General features: G+C 34.2%; 1 protein-coding gene across 1 annotated transcript; it reads right to left on the bottom strand.

Annotated features, from left to right (window-relative positions):
- Nucleotides 1-1,405: 1,405 nt before the first annotated feature.
- On the bottom strand, nucleotides 1,406-10,490 carry LOC136202936 (uncharacterized). The gene is made up of 12 exons (XM_065993931.1): nucleotides 10,346-10,490; nucleotides 10,063-10,271; nucleotides 9,820-9,973; nucleotides 9,399-9,544; nucleotides 9,136-9,241; nucleotides 6,680-7,108; nucleotides 4,822-4,884; nucleotides 3,572-3,795; nucleotides 3,319-3,466; nucleotides 2,522-2,658; nucleotides 2,320-2,440; nucleotides 1,406-2,225 (listed from the first exon to the last, which is right to left on the bottom strand). The coding sequence occupies exons 1-12, from the start codon at nucleotides 10,383-10,385 to the stop codon at nucleotides 1,708-1,710; spliced, it is 2,295 nt and encodes a 764-aa protein (XP_065850003.1). The 5' UTR covers nucleotides 10,386-10,490; the 3' UTR covers nucleotides 1,406-1,707.
- Between the last annotated feature and the right edge of the window lie 12,378 nt (nucleotides 10,491-22,868).

Raw genomic sequence — 22,868 nt, 5'->3', positions numbered from 1 at the left:
CAGAACCAGACTCAAAATAGGTGGTGGATGTTATCTACTCACAAGATGATGATCTATCCGAGTTTGGAGGTATAATAAGCAGTTGTTATGCAATACTTTTTCACAACGTATCTTACTCAGTGTGTTTCGTCAGACGACAAGCTAACAACGTATCTTACTCACAAAAAATAAATAAGTTACAATTTTTTTTTTTTGTCTTACACAAAATCACAATTTTAGGAAAAGCCTCAATTTTGTACCCAACGCACAAATGAGACAACTGAAGAATATTTTCTGTTGCATTTCTCAAACACGCTTCTATTGTAGCCCGCCACGTGGTTGATGTCGAAGCAGATTCCTCTTTTCCTTTCAAAACATTATCTACAATCCCGATACCAATTTTTTCCAAAGGTTTTTGTTAGAATAGATTGTTAATTTTGTATCTTGATTTATTTATTGTATGGGTATTAAAAAGTGTTAATTTTGGACTTCGGGATTATGCTCGTCCTGAGAATGAGATATCAATTACCATTGAGTTTTTATACACTCATCTTTCTTTTGAGCAGGAACAATATAGCCCAGACTAAGCCCAGTCCATTAGAAGTTATAAAGGTGTGAATGATATATAGACTATAATTGTTTCTTTCATTATTTAATTTGTTATTTTACATTATTGACTATTTAAGATATAATTATTTAGCAATTTTAATTTTTTTTTTTTTTAAATAATACATATTGTAATGTTATCCATTAATATTTTAAACTTGATCAAATAATAAAATATAACATTTTAGATCTAAAAATAGATCCAAATTTCTATATAATTAAAAGGTCATCATCTCTTATTTCACTTAAAAGCCTATAGAATATCAGAATGGGTAATGCAATTATCATATGAAAAAACACCTTGCATTAGAGTAACAAAGATTGCTTAAATGATTATAGCAATGGTACCAATTTTTAGCATAGTGAAATTTTATAGCAATATTTATCATTAAAATAAATTATATATAAAATAATAATTCATGGGGATCATAGTAACAACTTTTAGAATTAAGTTACGGCAAACTTTGAAGAATCTTGACATTGAAGATGCTCTCATTAACTACAACCAGTAGTTTAATTAATCAACCAGTAGCTAATAATGCTTTTTAATAAGATGTACATATCCACTGATTAAAAACAAACCAATGAATAAACTCAAAAGAACCATCAAACATGAAAGATAAAAAGCAATCAAATTAAAATATCAGCAGTTAACCATTAGAACATAAAAAAAAAAAAAAAAGGAAAAAAAAAAGACTTGAAATGCAAGTGTTTGTTATTGTTATTATTATTAAGAAAAAACATCACAAAATGTTTGAATTTATAATATTTTTAATTTGACATGTTAAACCTATTAATCAATTTAAAACATACATATTCAACTAGTGGTTCAAACACGTGACGTGATTCATTTTATAATTATATACATGTAAAATACTATTAATAGCATAAAAGAATTAAAAAAAAAAAAAAAAATGATTGCTACAAACTATGGGTACTTACTTGGATTGGACCCAAACAAATTCAACATAATGTATTTACTAAAAACAAAGGGCCTGCTATTCTTTTTTCTTTTGAAATTTGTATCCAAGGGAGCAGAGTAGCAGCAACCCAACTAATATTATGAAAAAATGCAAAGTTTAGGGGCCATAATGAAAGTAAGTGCTAAATTCATGGGCCAAATTACCCATCTACCTTTTGTTGAACTAACTCAAATTTAGTATTATTGTTGTACCTGCACGGCAAATTCTGGATGCCCATCTCTTCAGCATGTATACGAATAACATGTAAATTCTCCAATCGCTTGACAACCTCCTTCATTGAAGGAGGATAACCGAATCGTCTTGTACACTCCAACCCCAACTTGGTAAGTTCAACTCCATCATTCTCCTCGAAACCACGTTCTTTTATTAGGTCTTCATGCACAAGTGTGATTCCCGATTGCTCAATATCATCAGACGATTCTTCAAGGTCTGCATCAAAAATTGGATCCTCATCATCTGGTGCACGTTCTTGTATTAGGTCTTCATGCACAAGTGTGCTTCCCGATTGCTCAATATCATCAGACGATTCTTCAAGGTCATTCCACCCCAATGCATCATAAATTGGATCATCATCATCTGGTGTCGGACTTGTTTTGGATATCAAGCATACTAGTATCCAACCATATGCAAAAATATCTCCTTCTTCAATATAAATACCTGCACATGCATGGGTTGCTCAATACTTGTTATTTACCACAACTACTACAAAACATACATTATTCTTTGGTCCTATTATATTAGGATTGCATACCTCTGCTCCTATCCCCGTAACCACGGGGTCGTCCACACAGATGAGCGTTTCTTTCTTCTCGCAAGCTAAGAATGATTCCACCAACAGTCATCCCAAAATCAAACAGTTTTGGCCTGTAATCCTACATACCAATGTAGTTCCAAAGTTCAATACAGAAGCAAAAAGAACAACAACTAAAATACAAGACAGATATGGAGCAGACCTTATCAAGTATTATACTCGCAGCTTCAACGTTGCCAACTCTATAGGGCGCATGTGGTGGATTAGGACCATGAAAATACTTAAGCAGCTTGGCGAATTCATAAATAACTTTCATTCTCTGAAGCCAAGTGAACTCATCTGTAGTTGAAAACGCAGTTTATTATAAAACAATACGAGCAGTATCGAGAATAAATATTCACTGCCAGTAATTCAAAACTTTTTAAGTATTTAGCATTGAGCTATTCACTTTAGTTGCTAGCCCAAGAATTGGATAATATAACAAATCATAAAGCAAGGATAGGAATGAGCTACGCTGTCAGTCCATTAAAACTAATTAATTTAATCAATAAGCAATGGAAAATGTCAAATCACTTTCTGCAAATGAATTCTCAAGCAAAATAAACGACCCTATCATGCATGCTAATGGACAAAAGGCCATCAGGACATGATCAAGAATATGTAAATATATCGCTGACCATAAGAAATAGGCACACTAAATTTTAAGCCCGAGTATGTCACTCGAAGAGATAATAAAGTTACTACAAAGGTTTAAGCATAAACTATCAGAAACAGAAGCTGTTTAAAGCCCGAGTATGTCACTCGAACCAAAGTAAGTAGCTGACAATTATAATCTCTAGATTTACGTTGTGCCCTATGAGCACCATAACGTTAGTGTAAGACTGTCTTTAAGCACATTGGAATACAATTCATGTAAGTCTTAATTCCCAAGTAACAAGGCAGTATGACAAAAACCATAAACATAAATTAAAAAAGAAAAAAAGAAAAAAAAAACAGTACCTTTGGGTGCAAGATTATGTAGAGTGTCTTGTGGATCCAAATCATAAACAGCACCAAGATGTTTTTCTTCATCGAAACAATATCCAATCATCTTTACCAAGTTAGGATGATTGAACAGCTCAGGATGTCGAAGTAAAGAAATTTCATCCTGAAATATGTGAATTCATTGTGAGGCAAGTAACGTGTGTATTAAAAGGTGATGGTAAAGAAAAAACAAACAAACAAGACAGTCTAATATATTTCTGCAGCATACCCTTAACCGGTCTTCATTATGCAGTCCATAAACTCCACGCTCGTCATTGATCTCCCACATCTTCACAATCACTTTTTTTCCATTTCTCTCCTCTCCACGAAACAAGTTTCCAAATTGAAATTGACCGATGAGATTCTCCTTGCCAAATCTACTAGTGGCATCAAGCAGTTCTTCATGAGAGAAAACCCTGACCTCATTATCTTCCACAACTGAAGATTTGATAACTAGGACATAGGATAGAAATTAGGATTATGAGCAGAATATTGGAAGCCTACAACTTCAAAAACATACTTTCTGTTATAGAATAAGTCAATGTAATAAATGTAAGCATGCCTAAGTCAACTAAAGCATTGTTATAAACTGTTGTGGGCCTACAATGTCTCCTTGATTGAAGGAAAACCTTGTATATATATATATATATGTATTGTTCTTAAGTAAAATATATCAATGTAGTCTCTCAATCTACATGGTATCCCATGTATTCCTAGTGTGTTACATGTTGAATCCCCCTAGCATGCTATCAACCCTTTTTAAGTCAAGAAATGGAATCAGGTTAAAGGAATACTGTATACCAAATCCTTTTTACATTTTACATTATATTGCATTTTAAAGAAGACAAAGAAATTGTCAAAGAAGCCAAGTCTGATGAACCAAATTGCTAAATCAAGAGAAATTATCCTAGAAGTTGTCGAAAAGCACTCAAACAAATTTCAGAGCTTTGGTGAAATTCCCTAGTGTTCTGGTCATCCTATACATGCGCAAATAAAGCAACAGATTCTTGTATGGCCTTAGCCACAAAAAGGCAATGACCCAAGCAAATTGAGGCGCAAATAAGGTTTTCAGCTCTCCCCTACCTATGCAATAAGTCTTAACACAAGTGTCTTCATTCTTAAACGTTCTAACTTTAAACATTTAAAAACCTCAACAATAGTTTACTGATTTACACTTCCTAAAATACTAATTAATTGTTAATACTTATTTCCTAAACTAAAATCCTTAACTTTTAGGAGTCTTTTAATTCAAATAGGAAAATAATTGAATAAAATCACAATAATATTAAGAAACCAAATTCACATCCTCGACATTTTCACACAGAAAAACAATACAACAAAAAAAAATATGGAACATCATTACAGCGCTCAGAAATTGCCTCACATATACCTCGCCTTCCATGTCAGGCATATTGTGAGACGCTAGAAAGAAATAGATAAAAGAAAATATTTGTTTTTGCATGAAATACAGATGCTCACTTGATAGACTTTCACCACAGCCTTTATTTCGACGCTGTTTTGTAGGTCGCCAAAGTTCCTTCACTGTCCAAAAAAGTCACATATACTTAACTACAGCATTCTCTAAAAAAAACATGCCAATGTCTTGAAGGAAAAAAAAAAAAAAAAAAACAGAAGTAAAACAAGGAGCACAGAAAAAACTGCTATAGTCGGTGATTTTTAAGTTTTTTGGCAATTATCAATTTAAGATGTAAACTTTAAAACACACAAAGGAAGCTCATTGCATGATGGATGCGAAAATCCTCTAAAGAACTTGCTAAAATGTAAGACATCGATAGCAAAAGAGAGTTAGAAAAAAAAAAGCGCACAGCAAATTACATACAAAGATCCAAGACTGATAACCCCAAACTACATACAAACATCTAAGACTCATACAAAAGTAATTCCAAATTGTTGTAATAGGCCCGGGCCTGGAAGGTTTATATTAGAAGAAATAGAAGTGAAGGCTGTTTAGCATGCAACCATAGTCTTCTCTGGGTCCTAGGGGCAGTGAGCTGGAGGGTAGTACAGGGACTATGAGCGGATTATATATAGAAAGTTACTTATGCTTTTTGTATGGTACGGCGAATATTGTTATCTGCACGTTTAGCTCCGTTCTTAGTCGTAGAGAAGGAATTATGTTTAGGTTCAAATCTGCTTTCTCTACCTAAGAGTAAACCCAGCCATTATTATTCTATTTCTTTGGTTGTTTGTAGCAATCTCTAATTTCCGCTTCAATTCAAGACAGTCTTGAAGTCTTCCAAAAGGTTCTGCAGCATACGGTTAGTAAAAATAAATAAAACTAATTCCAGAGGCAGTATTTGGGATTTCAACACAAAATTCAAGATAGGTGCCGGAGGCTTTTGAAAAGAAAACATGGACCCATTTTTTTTTTCTAAAGCAGAAAAATTAAGATGAATAGAATAGACAGCTAAAGTGATTAGCCCCTTAAGAATATAAATTTTAAAAAGCACAAAGTAAGCTCATTGCAAGATGCAACACTCTTAGCAACTTGCATCAATATAAAACAGTTAAAGCATAACAAAAAAAATCCCCCACCAACCAACATACAAACATCTGAGACTCCCTTGTAAAAGATTTTGTAAGATAAATTGGTAAAGGAGACAAGGGCCAACTTTTAGATGTTACGTCCCACAGGCCCAAGATATGGAAAGTGTATTCTAGAAGAAAGGGGGAGACACGTGTTGACTGTTTAGGGATTGAGTTAGTTAGAGGAGAGTGAAAGAATCAGGTTGTTACCTATAAAGAGCTGTAATGTTTTGGGTAGAAGGCATGATGATAGTACTTTCTGTTATTTCAGCATTAGTGCTTGGGCAGTAGGTTAACTCCTATTGTGGTATCTTTCCCTTGTATCCCTGTTTGGCTATTTTTCGTTTCTAATACATCTGGATCTTCATCCATTTCTCCTATTCCTCTGTTTTCTCAAATTAATCTGTTGTCATTTCTATCATAAATCTAGAACAATGTTTGTAAACCACTAATCCGAATGAAAGTATCTGGGGTTACTTCACAAATTCAAGATGTGCATTATTGGAATTCTTATAAAAAAAAAATGTGCACTCATCACAGACGTCTACTACGGCATCTGTTTTTTTTTTTTTTTTTTTTTTTTTAATTGTTAGTATTTTGTTAAAGAGAAACTTAATCTGGGCAAAAAATGACAAAAAAAGTGCCTTGGCCTGTTATTTCAACTAGTTTATTGAACTTAAATCCACAATAGAAAAGCATAAATCAAGAACAAGACAGCTGATAACAAAGAGTATGTTAACTTAAGGTACATGATTAGTTTACAAAGGTAAAAATAGATATTTATAAGTACCTCGACGATACTTAGGAGGATACAGCAGTTTGGGAACTTCGTCAACACCATCAAGCATCTTGCAGCACTCCCAAGTATTGTCATTATCTTGAACTATATGCATTTTCTGCAAATATCCAACAACTTGGTCCATTGTTGGTCGTTTTTGAGGGTCGCATTCAACACACAGCAATGCCAATTGGGTAATTTCAATGGCATCATTGAAGTGAAAATCTGGTTCTAACTCTAAACTTCGATGCATCAAGGAAGACTTAAATTTACCAAAAGAAGCAGCTGAGTTATGCTGCTTGTTCTCATTCTTCACCAATTCGTAAACAAGTGGCACATCAGTGCAGTCACCATCGTCTTTGTAGATTCTTTTGCTTATTAAAGACAGTAGAACAACACCATAAGAAAAAACATCACATCTATCCGACCATCTACCTGGACCTGCGTATCAAAATTAACTCATCCAGTGAGAGGTTCCAAAATTGAAATTAGATTGACCAAACACAGAATGATACTTAGGACTAAAATGGCACGGTTTTTAAGAAAAAGGAACTTGAGCCTATATTGCAAATTACTTAGAGAAAAGAAACCTAAACAGAAGCAAACATTTAACTGTTATCTTTTAAAAAAAAAAGGAGATTTAGGTAGAAGGGAAGCATAATAATAGAAGAATGAAGAAAGAAGACACACAATTGCAAATTATAAATTAATAACAGAAGGCGGTTTGCAATCATAGAATACAGATGCTACTCACAACTCCTAGAAGTAAAAAATAAAGCTCCTCTTTTTCCTAGGCTCTTGGATTACTATACATACTTCTCAGTTCTTTTGTCCATATCAGCATAATAGCTTCTTCTTCTTCTTTACTTGTTTTTCCCTTGATTCTTGGATGAATAACAATATTTAACAGTTCCTTCATTTTCCCCATACAATCACCAATAGTTTCTTCTTCTTTTTGCATAAGTGCTCTTTCCTACTGGTTGTCCCTTCATCTAAATTTTCCACAAAAGATAACTCAGAAACATTTTCCACAAAAGGTCGTTTGGAGAAATTTGACATGATAGGAGAGAGGGGCACAAAAAAATTGTTTTTTGTGAGATGAAGACATTTTATTGTACTTCAAAGTATACATCAGGAGCTCCCTGTACTTGTCCAGACTATCTAATTGGCCCCCTAAACTTTGGAGATGTCTCATTAGTCTCCTAAACTTGCTTACAATAACCTATTCGCATGTGGTTACAATGATCTGTTAGTCCATTAAACTTGCTTAAAGTGATCCGCATTTTAACTTGTCCAAATCTTTCCTTGGTCTACCACGTGGGGTTAGTGGATTAGTGAGACCCTTTAAGCAAGTTTAAGGGACTAAATCTAACAGATCGAATCGCCCTAGGAGTCAGGTGCTCACCTTACTTGAAATATTAAAGGGTAAACACAAACAACAACATCGAACTTTAGGAAATAAAATATTAATCACATAAGTCATGGTCATCATTTTTAAGTCTGAAAAATCCCAAAGTACGCAATAGAAACAAAAAGAACAAAGCTAAAAAGAATGTAAGATATAAGACTTTAAACTTGTTGCTTTTGGTCTTTCCCAAGAACTCTTTTCCAATCGATCTTCCTTATTACTTCCAAAGCTAGATGTGCTTTTTCTCTTCCATATATTACTATCTCCTGTAAAGGTCGTCTAATCTAGAAGTAAACTTGCAAAAGTCTGCAGTTCTTGGCATGCATTTTCCTTCTATTTTCTGTTCTTTGTACATCTGCAGTAACCTTGCAGATTTCCTTTCCAAAATTGCTGTCTTTCCTTCTTAATTAAAGAAAGAAATGTTGTTTTATTTACCAAATCAATATTATACAATCTGATTTTTCCTATGCATCCACTTTCCTTACCTTAAGTATGTTTAATTTGTTACATAAACTAGAATTAATTGAGTTATGACACTATTTCCTTAAAGTAGTGTATGTACTTTCATAAACTATTCCAATTATTAATGTTTTCTACTTTCCTTTCAAATATTGCTTCGAAAATTTCCAAAAAGAATAAAAGCCAGATAATTGTAGAAGCATGATTTCTTCATGCCCAGCACCTGCGTTGAAGTGCTCGCGTCGCCTGAGCGCCTTTGGGTCTTCTTCTAATAACAATGCTTTGCACTAGGCAGTTGCCTGGTGGACCTTTGATATCACTTACCGTGAGTGCTCATTTCCACAATCACATTAGTGAGTATCCAATTTGTTATTTTAAGAGCTTTGATGGGTTATCCCATATCATGAACTCCAAAGACATTTTATTTTGCACTTTCAAATTGGTATTTTTTGTGTGAAAAATGACAGGCTATTTTACTCATACAATAGCCATTGATGAGGGGGAAAAGTACAGGTGCATTCAAACTATCAAGGATTTTCACAAATGAGAACATAGGTACGACACTTCAAATAATAAAGGTAGATAGGAGAATAAAAAAAACCTGGTATAGCAAAACAGCCTTGTAAATGTTGATCGAGAAGGTCTCTTTTATCAGTAAGAATTCCACCAGAAATCATACTAAAATCAAATAGCAGCGGCTCATGATCCTTGCAAGTGAAATAAATAAAAAAAGAAAAAATACATAAATTTTGGCACACATAGGAACAACAGTTAGATGGTATGAAAATAACAGCAAGAATAGAAAAAGAAGTAAAATCCCAAACTAATGAAGATGCAAGGTGGAATCAAAAGAAAAAGACCAACCTGATCAACCAATATATGAGCAGCATCTATGTTGCGAATCAGATATGGCAAGTCACTCGGACAATTAGGATGCGGAGTATGCATATACCGCAGTAAAGAAGCAAGCCCAAAAGCAACCTTGATCCTCTGTGCCCATGTAAAAGTATCTAAAAATGCAAACAACTAGTTCAGTCGTTCCAATAATAATTAAGGGTTTAAGATAAATCCTCATAAATAGGAAAATGAGCTTGATATCATAAAAATATAATGATTTTATTTTATGATTTCAGCAAAAACATGTACGCTAAAAGATAAGTAAATTCCAGATCGTACAATTTAGAGTGAGTTCTCAAAACAAGTAAATTAGATTAATGGTTAAAAGAAGAAAACGAATAACATCCGCAATATCAAAAGAAATAGCAACAGTGACATGAAACTATACCTTTTTCAATGAGATTATGTAGTGTGTCTATTGCCTTTGGATTCGTATGATAAACAACAGCAAGATGTTTGCTGCCATGACAGAATGCGCACGCCTTAGCCACATTTGGATGGAACTCGTAGTTTCGGAAATATTGATGTAAACATCTTTCATCCTTTAAAATAAATTGAAGCACAATTTTACTTACCACAAAATAAATAAATAAAATGCAAGAATTTCAGAAAACTAGTCGAAGAAGCTCACTTCCAATCTGCCTTCGTTTTCCCCTGGAAGCACTTTATATCGACCCTGTTTTTTCCAAATCTTCACAACCACCTCTATTCCATTATAAGTTCCGCGATAAACTTCTCCAAATTGGAATTTTCCCATAAAATTTTCTTCGCTCAATCCATTGACACATTTCTCTAGTTCTTTGTCTGTCAAACGAGTGATATGGATTCGCTTACATCGACCTGCCAAAAGAGTAAACGATTTTAGGACAGTTTTTTACAATCTTGTTATAAAATACATAGAAAGAAGCAGCAACCTGATAGGGATGATTCCTTAACTTTTTCTTCCTCGGTCATTCTGATCTCTAATTGAATAAATTTGAGGTTTGAGGTTTATATCAAGAAATGAGACGGCAAATCTAACCTAATGAGCTCTAAAATTTATTTTCTACATTAAAATACCGAAATACCCTTAGTTAGTTATATAAGTAAAAATTGTTTTTTTCTTCCTCGTGTAGACTACATTTGCACTGTATTGGATTGATTTGATTATATTGATTGAGGCAGGCTTCATCTTCCTTTTTGTTTAATTTTGTTGCCGGCATGGTTGTTGTTAGGGTTTGCTCCGATAATGGAATCGCAACTGCAAAATCTCACCATAGTCGACGATGGATTCGAGTTTGTTGTGGACGCAAACAACCAGACGCAGGAAAGCTACAAATTATGCCCGGTGGGCTCTCTAGTTATGACACCATCTTCTAATTTCATAATATTCAAACATCAAATGGCAGAATCATGGCGTCCTCGTAAGCAGATGGTTATTTAGATGCCAATGTCACTCCACAAACAGTTTATCCGTACATTGCACTCAAATTTTTAGGTTAGCCAACTTGAGCCTCAACCTATTCTTTCTGAAGCACTACTAAAAAGAGCCAATTCCCCTCACTTTGACCCTAAAACACCTTAAGAATTATCTCACGCATATAAACATGCTGCTCTGTTAAAGAAAAACATCAAATGGCAGAATTATGGCATCCTCGTAAGCAGATGGTTATTTAGATGCCAATGTCACTCCACAAACAGTTTACCCGTGCATTGCACTCAAATTTTTAGGTTAGCCAACTTGAGCCTCAACCTATTCTTTCTGAAGCACTACTAAAAAGAGCCAATTCCCCTCACTTTAACCCTAAAACACCTTAAGAATTGTCTCACGCATATAAACATGCTGCTCTGTTAAAGAAAAACATCTGTTTGAGAATATAAGGATACGCAGATAAATCTGTAAAGGGATGATAAGTGGGAGAAAATAGTCCAGTGAAGTCACACTCCGATATGTGCCTTTGCATTTCAGAACACATAATTCGTATCTTAAAAAAACAAACTGTGGGAGGTTTATTCGACATTATGCTTAAAGAATATATTGGCCAAGGAATTATGGCGTCCTCGTAAGTAGATGGTTATTTCTGAAATCAGTGATTCGATGATATTATTTCGTTTCTTCCATCGATATGATCTACGATGGGTCATGGATAATGGTCCATGGACTTTGGACAATAGCTTGCTTCTACTGCATGAATTAAAACTTAATGAAGATCCAATCCAAGTTAGTCTCCATCTATCCACATTCTGGGTCCAGGTGCATAGCTTGAATCATGGACTTTTCAATGAAACAGTGGTTATCGCGCTTGGAAACTTTATAGGCACCTTTATCAGCTATGACTCGAGGAACAGATGGTCTCTAGAGAGGAATGTCATGCGTTTACGAATTAGTATGGATATTCGAAAACCGCTACAAAAGGAGAAAAAGGTGCAGAAAGTAGGAGGCGAATGGATTACATGTTCATTCAAATATGAAAAATTACCTAGCTTTTCTTTTATATGCGATTTGATTGGCCACCTGGATAGGCATTGCGACATGTACTTCCAGATGTAGTAGGATGAAGTTATCAGAAACTGGGATGCTAGCATTAGAGCATCGTTTCAATGTAACAATCCGTTAGGGGGAGAACGATGGTTGCGAGAGGAATCAGACCTAGGAGATAATTCATTTTCATTAGGTCAAGAGACGAAAGAGTCAGTTGTTCCTCTTAGTAAGACAAGGGTAGCGGCCAAACCAAATTTCCTACATCTCGCAAAGAATTTTGGGGCTAGCATCTTTGGTACAGGAAAAGAGAATGAACTTCCTAATCAGCAGGTGAACCAAAATGCTATTGGTACTGAAGAAGGGTTGGAGATGATAGAAGAAAGGAAACACGGAAGAGGAGCTGACAAATCCAAAGATAACACCATTGTCCAATCAGTTTATGTTTCAACAATGAGTGGTGCCTTCGGGGATTCCAGAAGACTGTGGGTGTCTGCAATCTAACCGAGATTGAGCTAACCGGCTACTCGTTTACCTGGATAAGACACTGTGCCAAAACTAATGAAGTTCAGGAACACATAGATCGTGCATTTGGGTCTCTTGATTGGCTGTCGATATTCCCTACCTGCGTGCTTTTGGATACGGTTGCGCAGCGGAATTATAAAATTTTATCTATTTCCCTTTTCCAAAAATTCGTTAATCGTTATTTCATATAAAAAGGGATTAAACAAGTGCCCACAACTTATCAAACGAGTTTCACGAACAATGGAATCAACAGAAAATAAAACGGTTATTAATAGCAATCTAAATTGATTGTCTCTAAAGGAATCGTCACGAGATCAAAGAGAGAGTAAACGAAAGAGTAATTAAGACGAGATGAAGTCGGAAGAAATTTTTAGTCTCTTGAATATGCCATGGCCGAAATTCATAGGTATGGGGACTATTTATAGTCTTTTAAATATTAACCTTAATCACATTAGTTTTAATCACTTAATTATAATCCTATTCTAAATAGGTTTACTAATAGATAAACAAATAAAAATAGTATCATTATCTTTACCTACATTTTAATATAAATAAAGGGTTAAGGTGCAAAAATACCCCTAACGTTTTGGATCAGGAGCAATTTTGCCCTTAACGTCTAAAATGGTGCAATTTTACCCCCTAACGTTGGAAGCCAAGAGCAATTTTACTCCTACCGTTTATAAATTGGATCAATTTCAGACAATATTATAAACACATATATTTTTGTTCATTATTCTGCACCAGTTACACAATAATTCGTTCTAAAAAAAGGATTTAAGTTTTTTTTTATAATTTAATAATAGAATTTGAGATTAATATTTATAAATTCGGTGGATTTTTTTGATATTTTTTTTTGTTCAATCCTTACAAAAAGACAGTACTTTTTTTATTTTTTTATTTTTTCACATCCCAACAAATGTTTGTGATTGGTTACTGATAAAATGACGCATATATGAAGTGTAGATAACAAGATTCATAACCTAGAAGACGGTTTAATGAATTATTTCTCAAATTGATCCAATTTATTAACGTTAGGGGTAAAATTGCTCCTGGCCCAAAACGTTAGGGGTATTTTTGCACCTTAACCCGTAATAAAAAAAATGATAATCATAATTTAATTAGATATTTATTTATGTTAGGAATTTTTTTTTTTTTATAAACATTTATGTTAGGAATTTAATTTAATTAATTAGAATCCTATCCGAATAGGATTACTAATTAGATAAATAAATATAACCATTATCTTTATTTATATCTTAATATAAATAGATAATAATCCTAATCCTAATTAGACATTTATTTATATCAGAGATTTAATTAATTAGAGATATAATCACATTAAACCTTCCAATTAATATTATCCCATAATCAGATAATTTAATTATAACCATAATCTAATTATAATTATTAATTAAATTATTTCATCGCTAATGTATAAAATTCGGCCCATATACTTTCTCTCCCTTAATTACCATTCCGTCCTCTGGTTTCAAGTCTCATGTATTAACAGAAGATGAATTTTGTATTAACAGACGGTACAATTTCAAATGCCATTAACGGAAGATGAATTTTGTATTAACATAAGATGTGAAGTTTTAAAATTTCAAGTATCATTGGGTAGTCAGAACCTTAGATGTTAGAGAGTAGCGAGGAGATGAAAATGCACATGAAAAAAAAACTTATTTTTCATCAACGAAGCTTGAATTTCCACTGTCTGGTAAAGGTTAGGTTTAAAATTGTACTATTTTATACGTGTAGACTAAATATGTTATTCCCAATAACCATAGGACTAACTTTGTATCGTATTCTACATAGTATAGTTGTTATTAACTAAGGACAACACTTGTAACAATTGCATCTAAAGTCTGGTTTGCTAACAAAAAAACTAATTAAAGCACTTATTTGATATAAGTGTGTTTGATAAATATTTATATTAGGTGCTTAATTTATTCAATTAAGTTAATATGCTTGTTGTTCATTTTTCAAACAAAGATTAACTATAAAAGCATCTTTCTTTGTTGTTTTTTTACTTTGCAACTTTTTTTCCTATGCAAACTTTTCTCTTTTCCATAAGTTGTATTTGTTTTCTTTGAATTAATCGAAACGGATAAGATACAAAAATACCTCTAATGTTTACACGAAGGAATAATTTTAACTTTAACATCTAAAATGGTGCAATTTTATCCCTTTCGTTGGTAGCCAAAAAACAATTTTACTCCTAACGCTGACAAGTTGGATCAATTTCAGACATTATTATGAAATATATATATTTTGTTCCTGATTCTGCACCAATTGCATATAAGTTGATTGTAAAAAAAAGATTTCATATTTTTTTTTTGTGATTTAGTAATAGAATTGGAGATTAATATTTTTTAAATTCGGAGAAATATTTGAATTTTTTTGTCCAACTCATACAAAGTGCAATATAATTTTTTAATTTTTCACGTTTAATTATATGTTTGTGATCAGTTACTAAAGAGTGATAAAATGACGCACATGTGAAGTCTAGATGATAAGATTCATAACTCATAAGACAATTTGATGAATAATTTCTTCAATTGACCCAATTTGTCAATTTTAGGGGTAAATTGTATCATTTTAGACTTTAGGGGTAAAATTGCTCCTAGGTGTAAACGTTAGGGGTATTTTTGCACCTTATCCCTAATTGAAACTGTTTAAAAGGATAAAATTGTCTTATTTATAGTTTATTACTTTTTCATATGGTAATTATCAAACAGATTAATTATATTCAGCACTTAATTTTCAGTGTAAACCAAACAGTTTTATAATTTAATACTTTCAGCTTTTATAATATTCAGTACTTAATTTTTCAGCACTTAATTTTCAGTTTTATCAAATAACACCTAGAAAAGGTTTTTTAAATTAAAATTAATTAAATATTGTTTGCATTTTATTATATCCCAAAAAAATTGAATAAATTACTTTTTTTATCTATTAAGACATTAAATAACATTGAATATATATATATATATATATATATATATATATATATATTCATCCTGTGGATAAAGATAGAGTTTTAGCTAGGGGTCCTTGGTCTTTCGATAATTACAATCTAATCATGGAAAATTGGAAGTGGATAGATAGTTCGGATGGGATAGAGTTGCTTCAAATGCCGATTTGGGTGCAGATTTATGGTTTTCCAGTAGGAACGATGTCAGAAAGTGTTGGTAAGCAGTTGGGAAATTATTTAGGCTCGTTCATGGAATATGATATGAATAATAATATGGGCTTCCATAGGCAGTATATGAGAGTGAGGGTTGGTATTGATAGTAGACACCCGTTGAAAAGATTCAAGAAAATAAAGCGTGGGGAAGGGAAATGGGCGTTAGTCACGTTTAATATAAAAGGTTGGGAATTTTTTGTTATATTTGTGGAATAATAGGGCATACTGATCGGTATTGTGAGAAACTTTTTGATTTGCAAGGTGGTGAAGTGGTGAGGGAACGGGGTGAGTGGTTAAAGGCTCAAGTTCGTAAAGGTGGAAATCAAAGTGGGGCTAAATGGTTAAGGGAGGGAAGTGGAATGGGCATAAAGGAGGGTGGTGGGTTTTCTGGAAGGTGGGGAAGGGGGGAAAGAAGTGTCTTAGGGGATATTGTGAGGGTAAGGAGAAGTTCAGTGGAGGAGATATGCCTCAAATAAGGGTGGGTGATTTTGAAGTAGGGATTTGCCCAATGATGGGTCCATTTGTGAAGATTCAGGAAGAAGAGCAGGGGGTGGAGGTGGAGGAAGACGAGGGGGTTGGGGATCATATGCTTGAGGATACTGAGCTTGAGCTGACTGAAGCTTGGAAAAGGAGGAGGGAGGAAGGAAAAGGTTAGAAAAGTCAGGTGAATGATCAAAAAGAAGGATCCTCTATTCCAGTTATGGATGAGAGGGTTTCTTGTGATGAGAGATCGGCGAGCCTTCATAATTAGGGCCGCTGGGTCCAATGAGTTACATAAGTTGGAACTGTCGTGGTCTGGGAAACCACCGGGCAGTTCTATCCTTAAAAGAGTTAGTTAGATCCTAAAAACCGGCTATTTTATTTTTGATTGAGACATTGGTAGAAGAAAATAGAATGCTTTCTTTAAAACAGAAAATGGGCTTTAAAGGAGTGTTTCTGGTAAATAGAAGAGGGAGGAGTCGAGGTTTGGCTTTGTTATGGAAAAAAGATTGGAAAGTTAGTATTGTTAGTTATTCTGATCATCATATTGATGCTTCGATATCTGATTCTGTAAGGGGAGATTGGAGGTTTGTTGGCTTCTATGGTTATGCTGATCAGAGTAAGCATGGGGATTCCTGGAGGTTGCTGAGACAGTTGGCTAGTGTGTCTAGTCTTCCTTGGGTTATTATGGGTGATTTTAATTGCATTTTGAGGGTAATGGAGAAAGAGGGAGGTGCAGAGTTCCCTAGTCAGTTAATGCAGGATTTTCAAAAGGTGCTTGATGATTGTGAGTTACATGAATTAGTGCTACAAGGTAGTCAGTTTACGTGGGAGAGAGGTAAGGGTTCTAATAATTGGATCCGTGAAAAATTGGATAGAGGATTTGCATCCAGTGATTGGATCTCTCGATTTATTTATTATAGCTTGTCTTCAGTAGTGATGTCTTATTTTGATCATCTTCCTATTATTCTCAATTTAGAAACTAGTACTAGTAGAAAAAAGAAAAAACGGTTTTATTTTGAGGATAATTGGTTAAGAGAAAGAGAGTTTGGGGAGTTGGTTAGAAGAACTTGGAGGAATCATGGAGTAAAGTCTATACCAATAAAACTTACAGAGTGCATTAGGTCTATGGAGGATTAGGGCAGGGTCTTTAATTCCCGTTTTCAAAGTCAAATAAGGTTTTGGAAAAAGAAAATGGAAACTTCTTATGGAAGGAAAGATAGGGATTCTATTGCTCTATTTTTTATGGCAAAATGAAAATTGAATGAGATTTTGGAGTCTGAGGAACGTTTCTGGAAGCAAAGGGCAAAGGTTTTTTGGTTATCTGAGGGAGATAGGAATTCAAAGTTCTTCCATGCCAGCGTGGTGGAAAGAAGGAAGAGAAATCAAATTGTTGTACTGGGTAATGGTCTTGGGGAGGAGACTGAGGAACAAGGTGCTATGCTTAGGATGGTTCAAGGGTATTTCAATGATGTTTATTCTGAAGGCCAAATGAGGGAAAATGAGACATTGGATGTGGTGGAGTTGATAGTTGATAATTCTATGAATGAAATACTTATTGCTCCTTTTGAGGTTGATGAGTTTAAAAATGCTTTGTTTTCAATGGGTGCTAATAAATCTCCTGGACCGGATGGTCTTAACCCGGGTTTTTATCAAGCATTTTAGGATATGATTGGGAGTGAAGTGGCATCTGCTTGTATTGGGTGGTTAAGTCAGGGAGAATTTCCACATGGTCTTAATGATACGATTATTTCACTTATACCAAAGGTTGAAAAGGCGGTTCTGCTTAAGGATTTTCGACCGATTTCACTTTGCAATGTGTTGTATAAGATTGTGGTAAAGACTTCGGCAAATCGATTAAAGTCTGTTCTTCCTGGTTTGATTAGTGAGACTCAATCTGCATTTGTCCCTGGAAGATCTATAATTGATAATGTGCATGTTGCTTTGGAGTCCATACACTATATGAAAAGGCAAAATAGGGGAGCTTCAGGGCATGTGGCTCTTAAAATTGATATCAGTAAAGCCTATGACAGAGTTGATTGGGGTTTCTTAAAAACTGTTATGGAAAGAATGAGATTTAATGAGGTTTGGGTGAAATGGATTATGCTTTGTGTTTCTACTGTTAAGTATAAAGTGGCAGTGAATGGAGAATTATCTGATGAGATTGTGCCAAAGAGGGGGCTTAGGTAGGGAGATCCTCTTTCCCCATATCTGTTTATAATGTATGTAGAGGTCTTGTCTAAGCTTATTTTGAGGGCTGAAAGGATGAATCTGATTTCAGGATGCAAAATTTGTAGACAGGCTCCGGCTATCTCACATCTATTTTTTGCTGATGAAAGTTTCTTATTTTTTGGAGCCTTTGGTCAAGAAGCAAGAACAATTATGAGCATATTAGCTGAGTATGAGAAAGCATCCGGTCAGGCTGTAAATTTACATAAGTCATGTATATTTTTTAGTTCGAATGTTGGGGTGGAGTGTAGAGAGGATATTAAAACTATTCTTAGAGTTTCAACTCCTCTTGACACAGGTCGGTATCTTGGGCTTCCATCGCTTATTGGGAGATCGAAGAGGCGTATTTCACCTTTTTGGTGGATAGATTGAGGAAGAAATTTGGATGTTGGGGCTTTCGTTTTTTGTCACAAGCTGGAAAGGAAGTGTTGTTGAAATCAATTGCTCAAGCTTTACCCATGTTTTGTATGAGTACTTTTCTTATTCCTTTATCTACTTGTGATGAGCTTCAAAAGCTCCTGAATTCTTTCTGGTGGGATAGGAAATTGGATGGGTCAAATGGATTAAATTGGTTTGATTAGGCTAAATTATGTAAATCTAAAGAGGCGGGAGGTATGGGGTTTAAAGATTTGCACATTTTTAATTTGGCTATGCTAGGGAAACAGGGGTGGAAGTTACTCAGTTGCCCAAATGCTTTAGTGAGTCGTGTCTTAAAAGCTAAATATTTTCCAAATGAGGACTTACTTTCTTCCAAATTAGGCAATAATCCTAGTATGGTTTGAAGGAGTATTTGGTGTGGGGTGAGTATTCTTGAAAAAGGTTTGTCTTGGAGAGTGGGAAATGGTAACAAAATAAGAGTATGGAAAGATCCATGGGTCCCTAAATTAGAGGGTTTTAGAGCTCATTCTTTTCAGATTCCAGGTCTTGAGGGTTTGTGATCTTTTGGAAGAAGACATGAGGCATTGGGATATGAATAAATTGACAGGGTATTTTAGTGAAGATGAGGTTGCAGCTATTTGTGATATTATTTTACCTCTAAGGGATAGAGAGGATGTCTTAATGTGGCATTGGTCTAAGGATGGTTGTTATAATGTAAAATCTGGGTATACCTCGGGTATGAATGCGGAAGTTGGTAATGTGGCAAGTGAGGGTTGGAATGTTTTATGGAAGTTAGAGATTCCACTAAAGTTGAAAATGTTCCTGTGGAAGGTGTGCTCAAAATGTTTGCCAACTCGACAAAGACTTGCTCAAAGAAGGGTTCCACTATCTTTGGAATACCCAGTCTGTGTTGAGGATGATGAGACTGATCGACATTTATTTACAGTTTGTTCTTTTGCAGGTGAAGCTTGGAAAGTTGCTGGTTTGGCGGTGCCACAAGTGGAAGATATGCAGTTTTCTCAATGGCTTTTACAAGAGTTAGTGTCTTCATCAAAAGAAAAAATCATTCTCACATGTTGTGTCTTGAAGACAATATGGGAACACAGAAATAGGGTGGTTTGGAAAAAAGTGTGATGGCCAATTTATCTAAGTTGGAATGAGGTAATGAATGAAGTTTGGGACTGGATAGCTTATCAAGCCTATGTGCCAAACAAGCCTAGCTTGGTAGGTCATGTTTTAGGGTTAACATCTCGGGACAGTAGATATAGGACTGGGGTTGTAGGATTAGGGGAACGCGACTCTTCACATATTGATCAGGGTCGCACAGGTGTGAGATATTGGATTCCACCTTCTACTGGAGTAGTCAAGTGCAATATGGATGCATCTATTTTTACACAACTTGGAAAGTGTGGATTAGGAGCTGTGGTTAGGAATGATCTGGGGTCTTTTATGTTTGGGAGTAGCTGTATTATTTCTGCATTGAATGAGCCTAAAGTTGTGGAAGCACTTGCTCTTCGTACTTGTCTATGTTGGTTGGCTAGCCAAAATTCCACTAGAGTTGAGTTTGAGTCTGATGCTAAAGTCGTGGTTGATGCAGTTGCCTCTAGACATCAAGACCTTTCAGAGTTTGGGTCAATTATTCAAGACTGCAGGGATATCTTAAACTCTCAACCCGGTTTTAAACTTGCTTTTGTTTCTCGTTTAACGAATAGGGCCGCTCATATGGTAGCTAGGCGGGCCTGTTCCAATGCTAGCGATTATTTTTTTTCTATTTTACCTGTCTGGTTGTCAAACATTATTCTGGAAGATATAAATTCTTCCCGTTTTAACGTTTTGCCCAAAAAAAAAGAATATATATATATATATAACCTCCGTCCCATAATATAAGTTGTTTTAGAGGTTTTTACACAAATTAAGAAATACAATTAATATTGAGTAAAATTAATAAATTTGCATTGGTTAACTTAAAAAAAATTCTCTCACATGTCACTATTGGGCAATAAATATTGGAATGTTCAAAAGCACATAGATCAATACAAAATATTTAATGTTTGGACCAAAAACTAAACTAAAAGTTCTTGAAAAACCAAAACGACTTATATTTTGGAAAAAAATTTACTTTCTGAACCGACTTATATTATGGGACGAAGGGAGTATATATTATCTTTATGAGGTTGTTCTAAATGGTAAGCACTAAATTATCTCCATATATGGTGAGTGTTTAATAGTCATTGGATCAAGATCTAGTGGTCCATGATTTAAATTGTGATTTAATATTAAAATTGGTTTTACCTGATGACATGTCAGTTGTAACTTGAAATATTGTGCTTTGAAAAACGTTTTCTCCTTCCTCAAGATATAACCAACTTCCAAGAAATAAAAAAAAATTCGGATGTTTTTATTTTACATAAGAAGGTGTCTTCTTTTAAGTAATTTTGTATCCGTCTAATCAATGTTATATGCATTAAATCCTAATAAATGATTATTCCTTGGAAACACGAAAAGCTTGACATTTAGGATGTACAAAATTATTTATGATAACCAAATATAACATTAATGATGTTCTAATAATAGTGTTGTCCCCCTATTTATTAGGGCTAATTACAAATATAGCCCAATTAAGAGGGGTCATTTACATATCTAACCCACTTTACTTCCATCTTACCAAATTAGACACTTTCAACCATTTTGGACAAAATTACCCTTAGTTCTATTCAAATCATTAGTTTCGCCCCTTCTAGTCCCCCAATATTGGGTTATATTAATTGTATGTACTATTTTTTTTAATCTCTTAGAGTGGTTGTGTTGGTTTAAAATGTATGTCTTGAAGTAAGAGATTATGAGTTCAAACCATAACAATCTCATTTTATTTTATAGTTTTTATTTATTTGAACTTCATTTTCCAAATAATTATAAACTATGTTATCATTATTAATTACTTTTAATTTTAGTGGACTATTTATTTTAACAATACTTTTGAACTCATTTTTATTTCCATAAATAATCATTTTTTAGTTTTTATACTCAAATAACTTAATTTATGAATTCAACTTTAACATTGAAAGAGGAACTTAAGCTAGAAAAAAATGTTATTTTGAATTAGTTTCAACAAGTTCAGATGCTAAATTAAACTTATAGCTGAACGATTACTGTTTTTTTTATAGTTTTATTGCAAAATTATGAATATTTGTTTATTCGTCATTTTGGAATATTATTTATAGCTCAACCAAACATGTTGCCTTCATACCTCAATTTTTTTGAGGCGTTTTTTAATCTTTTATTCATCATTTTCATTGCTTAGTTATTAATGGTTAAAAACCGACCGAGTAATTGGTTCACCGAATTTAATGGACTAGTGTATGGTTAGTATATTTAAAAAAACCGAAAAAATGATTAACCGGCCAAATTAACCTTAATAGACTGGTTAACCGACCACGTGCACCGCTACATTATATCATTCGATGATTGACAAAGAAATGGAGTCACAAATCCCTGAGATCACAAATGTGGACACTCCTCTGTGTGTGAAGATCATGAATCAACTTATGCCAAGAGTATTTAAATATTTGTTGCTCAAATATTATAACAATAAGACTGACCCAAAAAGCGCAAAGGCAGATAGGCAACAAAATCTCAACTAGGATATGGGTTGACGATTGGCTTCCTGATGCTGTTAATCCAAAAGTCGAAACCTCCCCTATTCCAGGACTTGAGGACAAAACTGTTAGTACTTTGCTGTCAATAAACCAGAAGACCTAGGATCCTGGTATTATAGAGGATTTATTCACACAAAGGTGTTGAAACACCTTTCCACAGGATTTTGATTTGACAAAATTAATTAAGTGAAAGTAAATATTCTACAACACACTAAGTTTAAATGCTTTGATTTAGTGTTACTAATGTGTTTGTTCAATGTTGAGTTTATAATTTATCATAAGACATAAAGATCATAAGGCTCAAACCCTATATGGAAATCAAGGTCCAAGTCAAACAAGCCAAAGATCACTCAGCCTGCGTATCTCCAAAACGCTGTCGTTGAAGTAATGAAACGCATGCTGAGCAAAGAAGGATCGAGAAGATCCACGTAGACAACTTCGGTATGAAGCTGCTGAGCTGTCTCGACAAAGCGTACAAGACAGCCGTTGACTACAAAGCAACTTCCAGACCAAGTATTTCCTAT

The sequence above is a fragment of the Euphorbia lathyris genome, chromosome 8 (genome assembly GCF_963576675.1).
Source record: "Euphorbia lathyris chromosome 8, ddEupLath1.1, whole genome shotgun sequence".
Classification (NCBI taxonomy): domain Eukaryota; kingdom Viridiplantae; phylum Streptophyta; class Magnoliopsida; order Malpighiales; family Euphorbiaceae; genus Euphorbia; species Euphorbia lathyris.
This window is presented reverse-complemented; position numbering and strand designations above follow the sequence as displayed.

Coding starts and splice junctions, on each gene's coding strand:
- LOC136202936 (XM_065993931.1), bottom strand. CDS start 10,385: ATGACCGAGGAAGAAAAAGTTAAGGAATCATCCCTATCAG. Junction 9,242..9,398: donor CTCATATATTGGTTGATCAG/GTTGGTCTTTTT, acceptor TTCACTTGCAAG/GATCATGAGCCGCTGCTATT. Junction 7,109..9,135: donor AGGCTGTTTTGCTATACCAG/GTTTTTTTTATT, acceptor TTTGATACGCAG/GTCCAGGTAGATGGTCGGAT.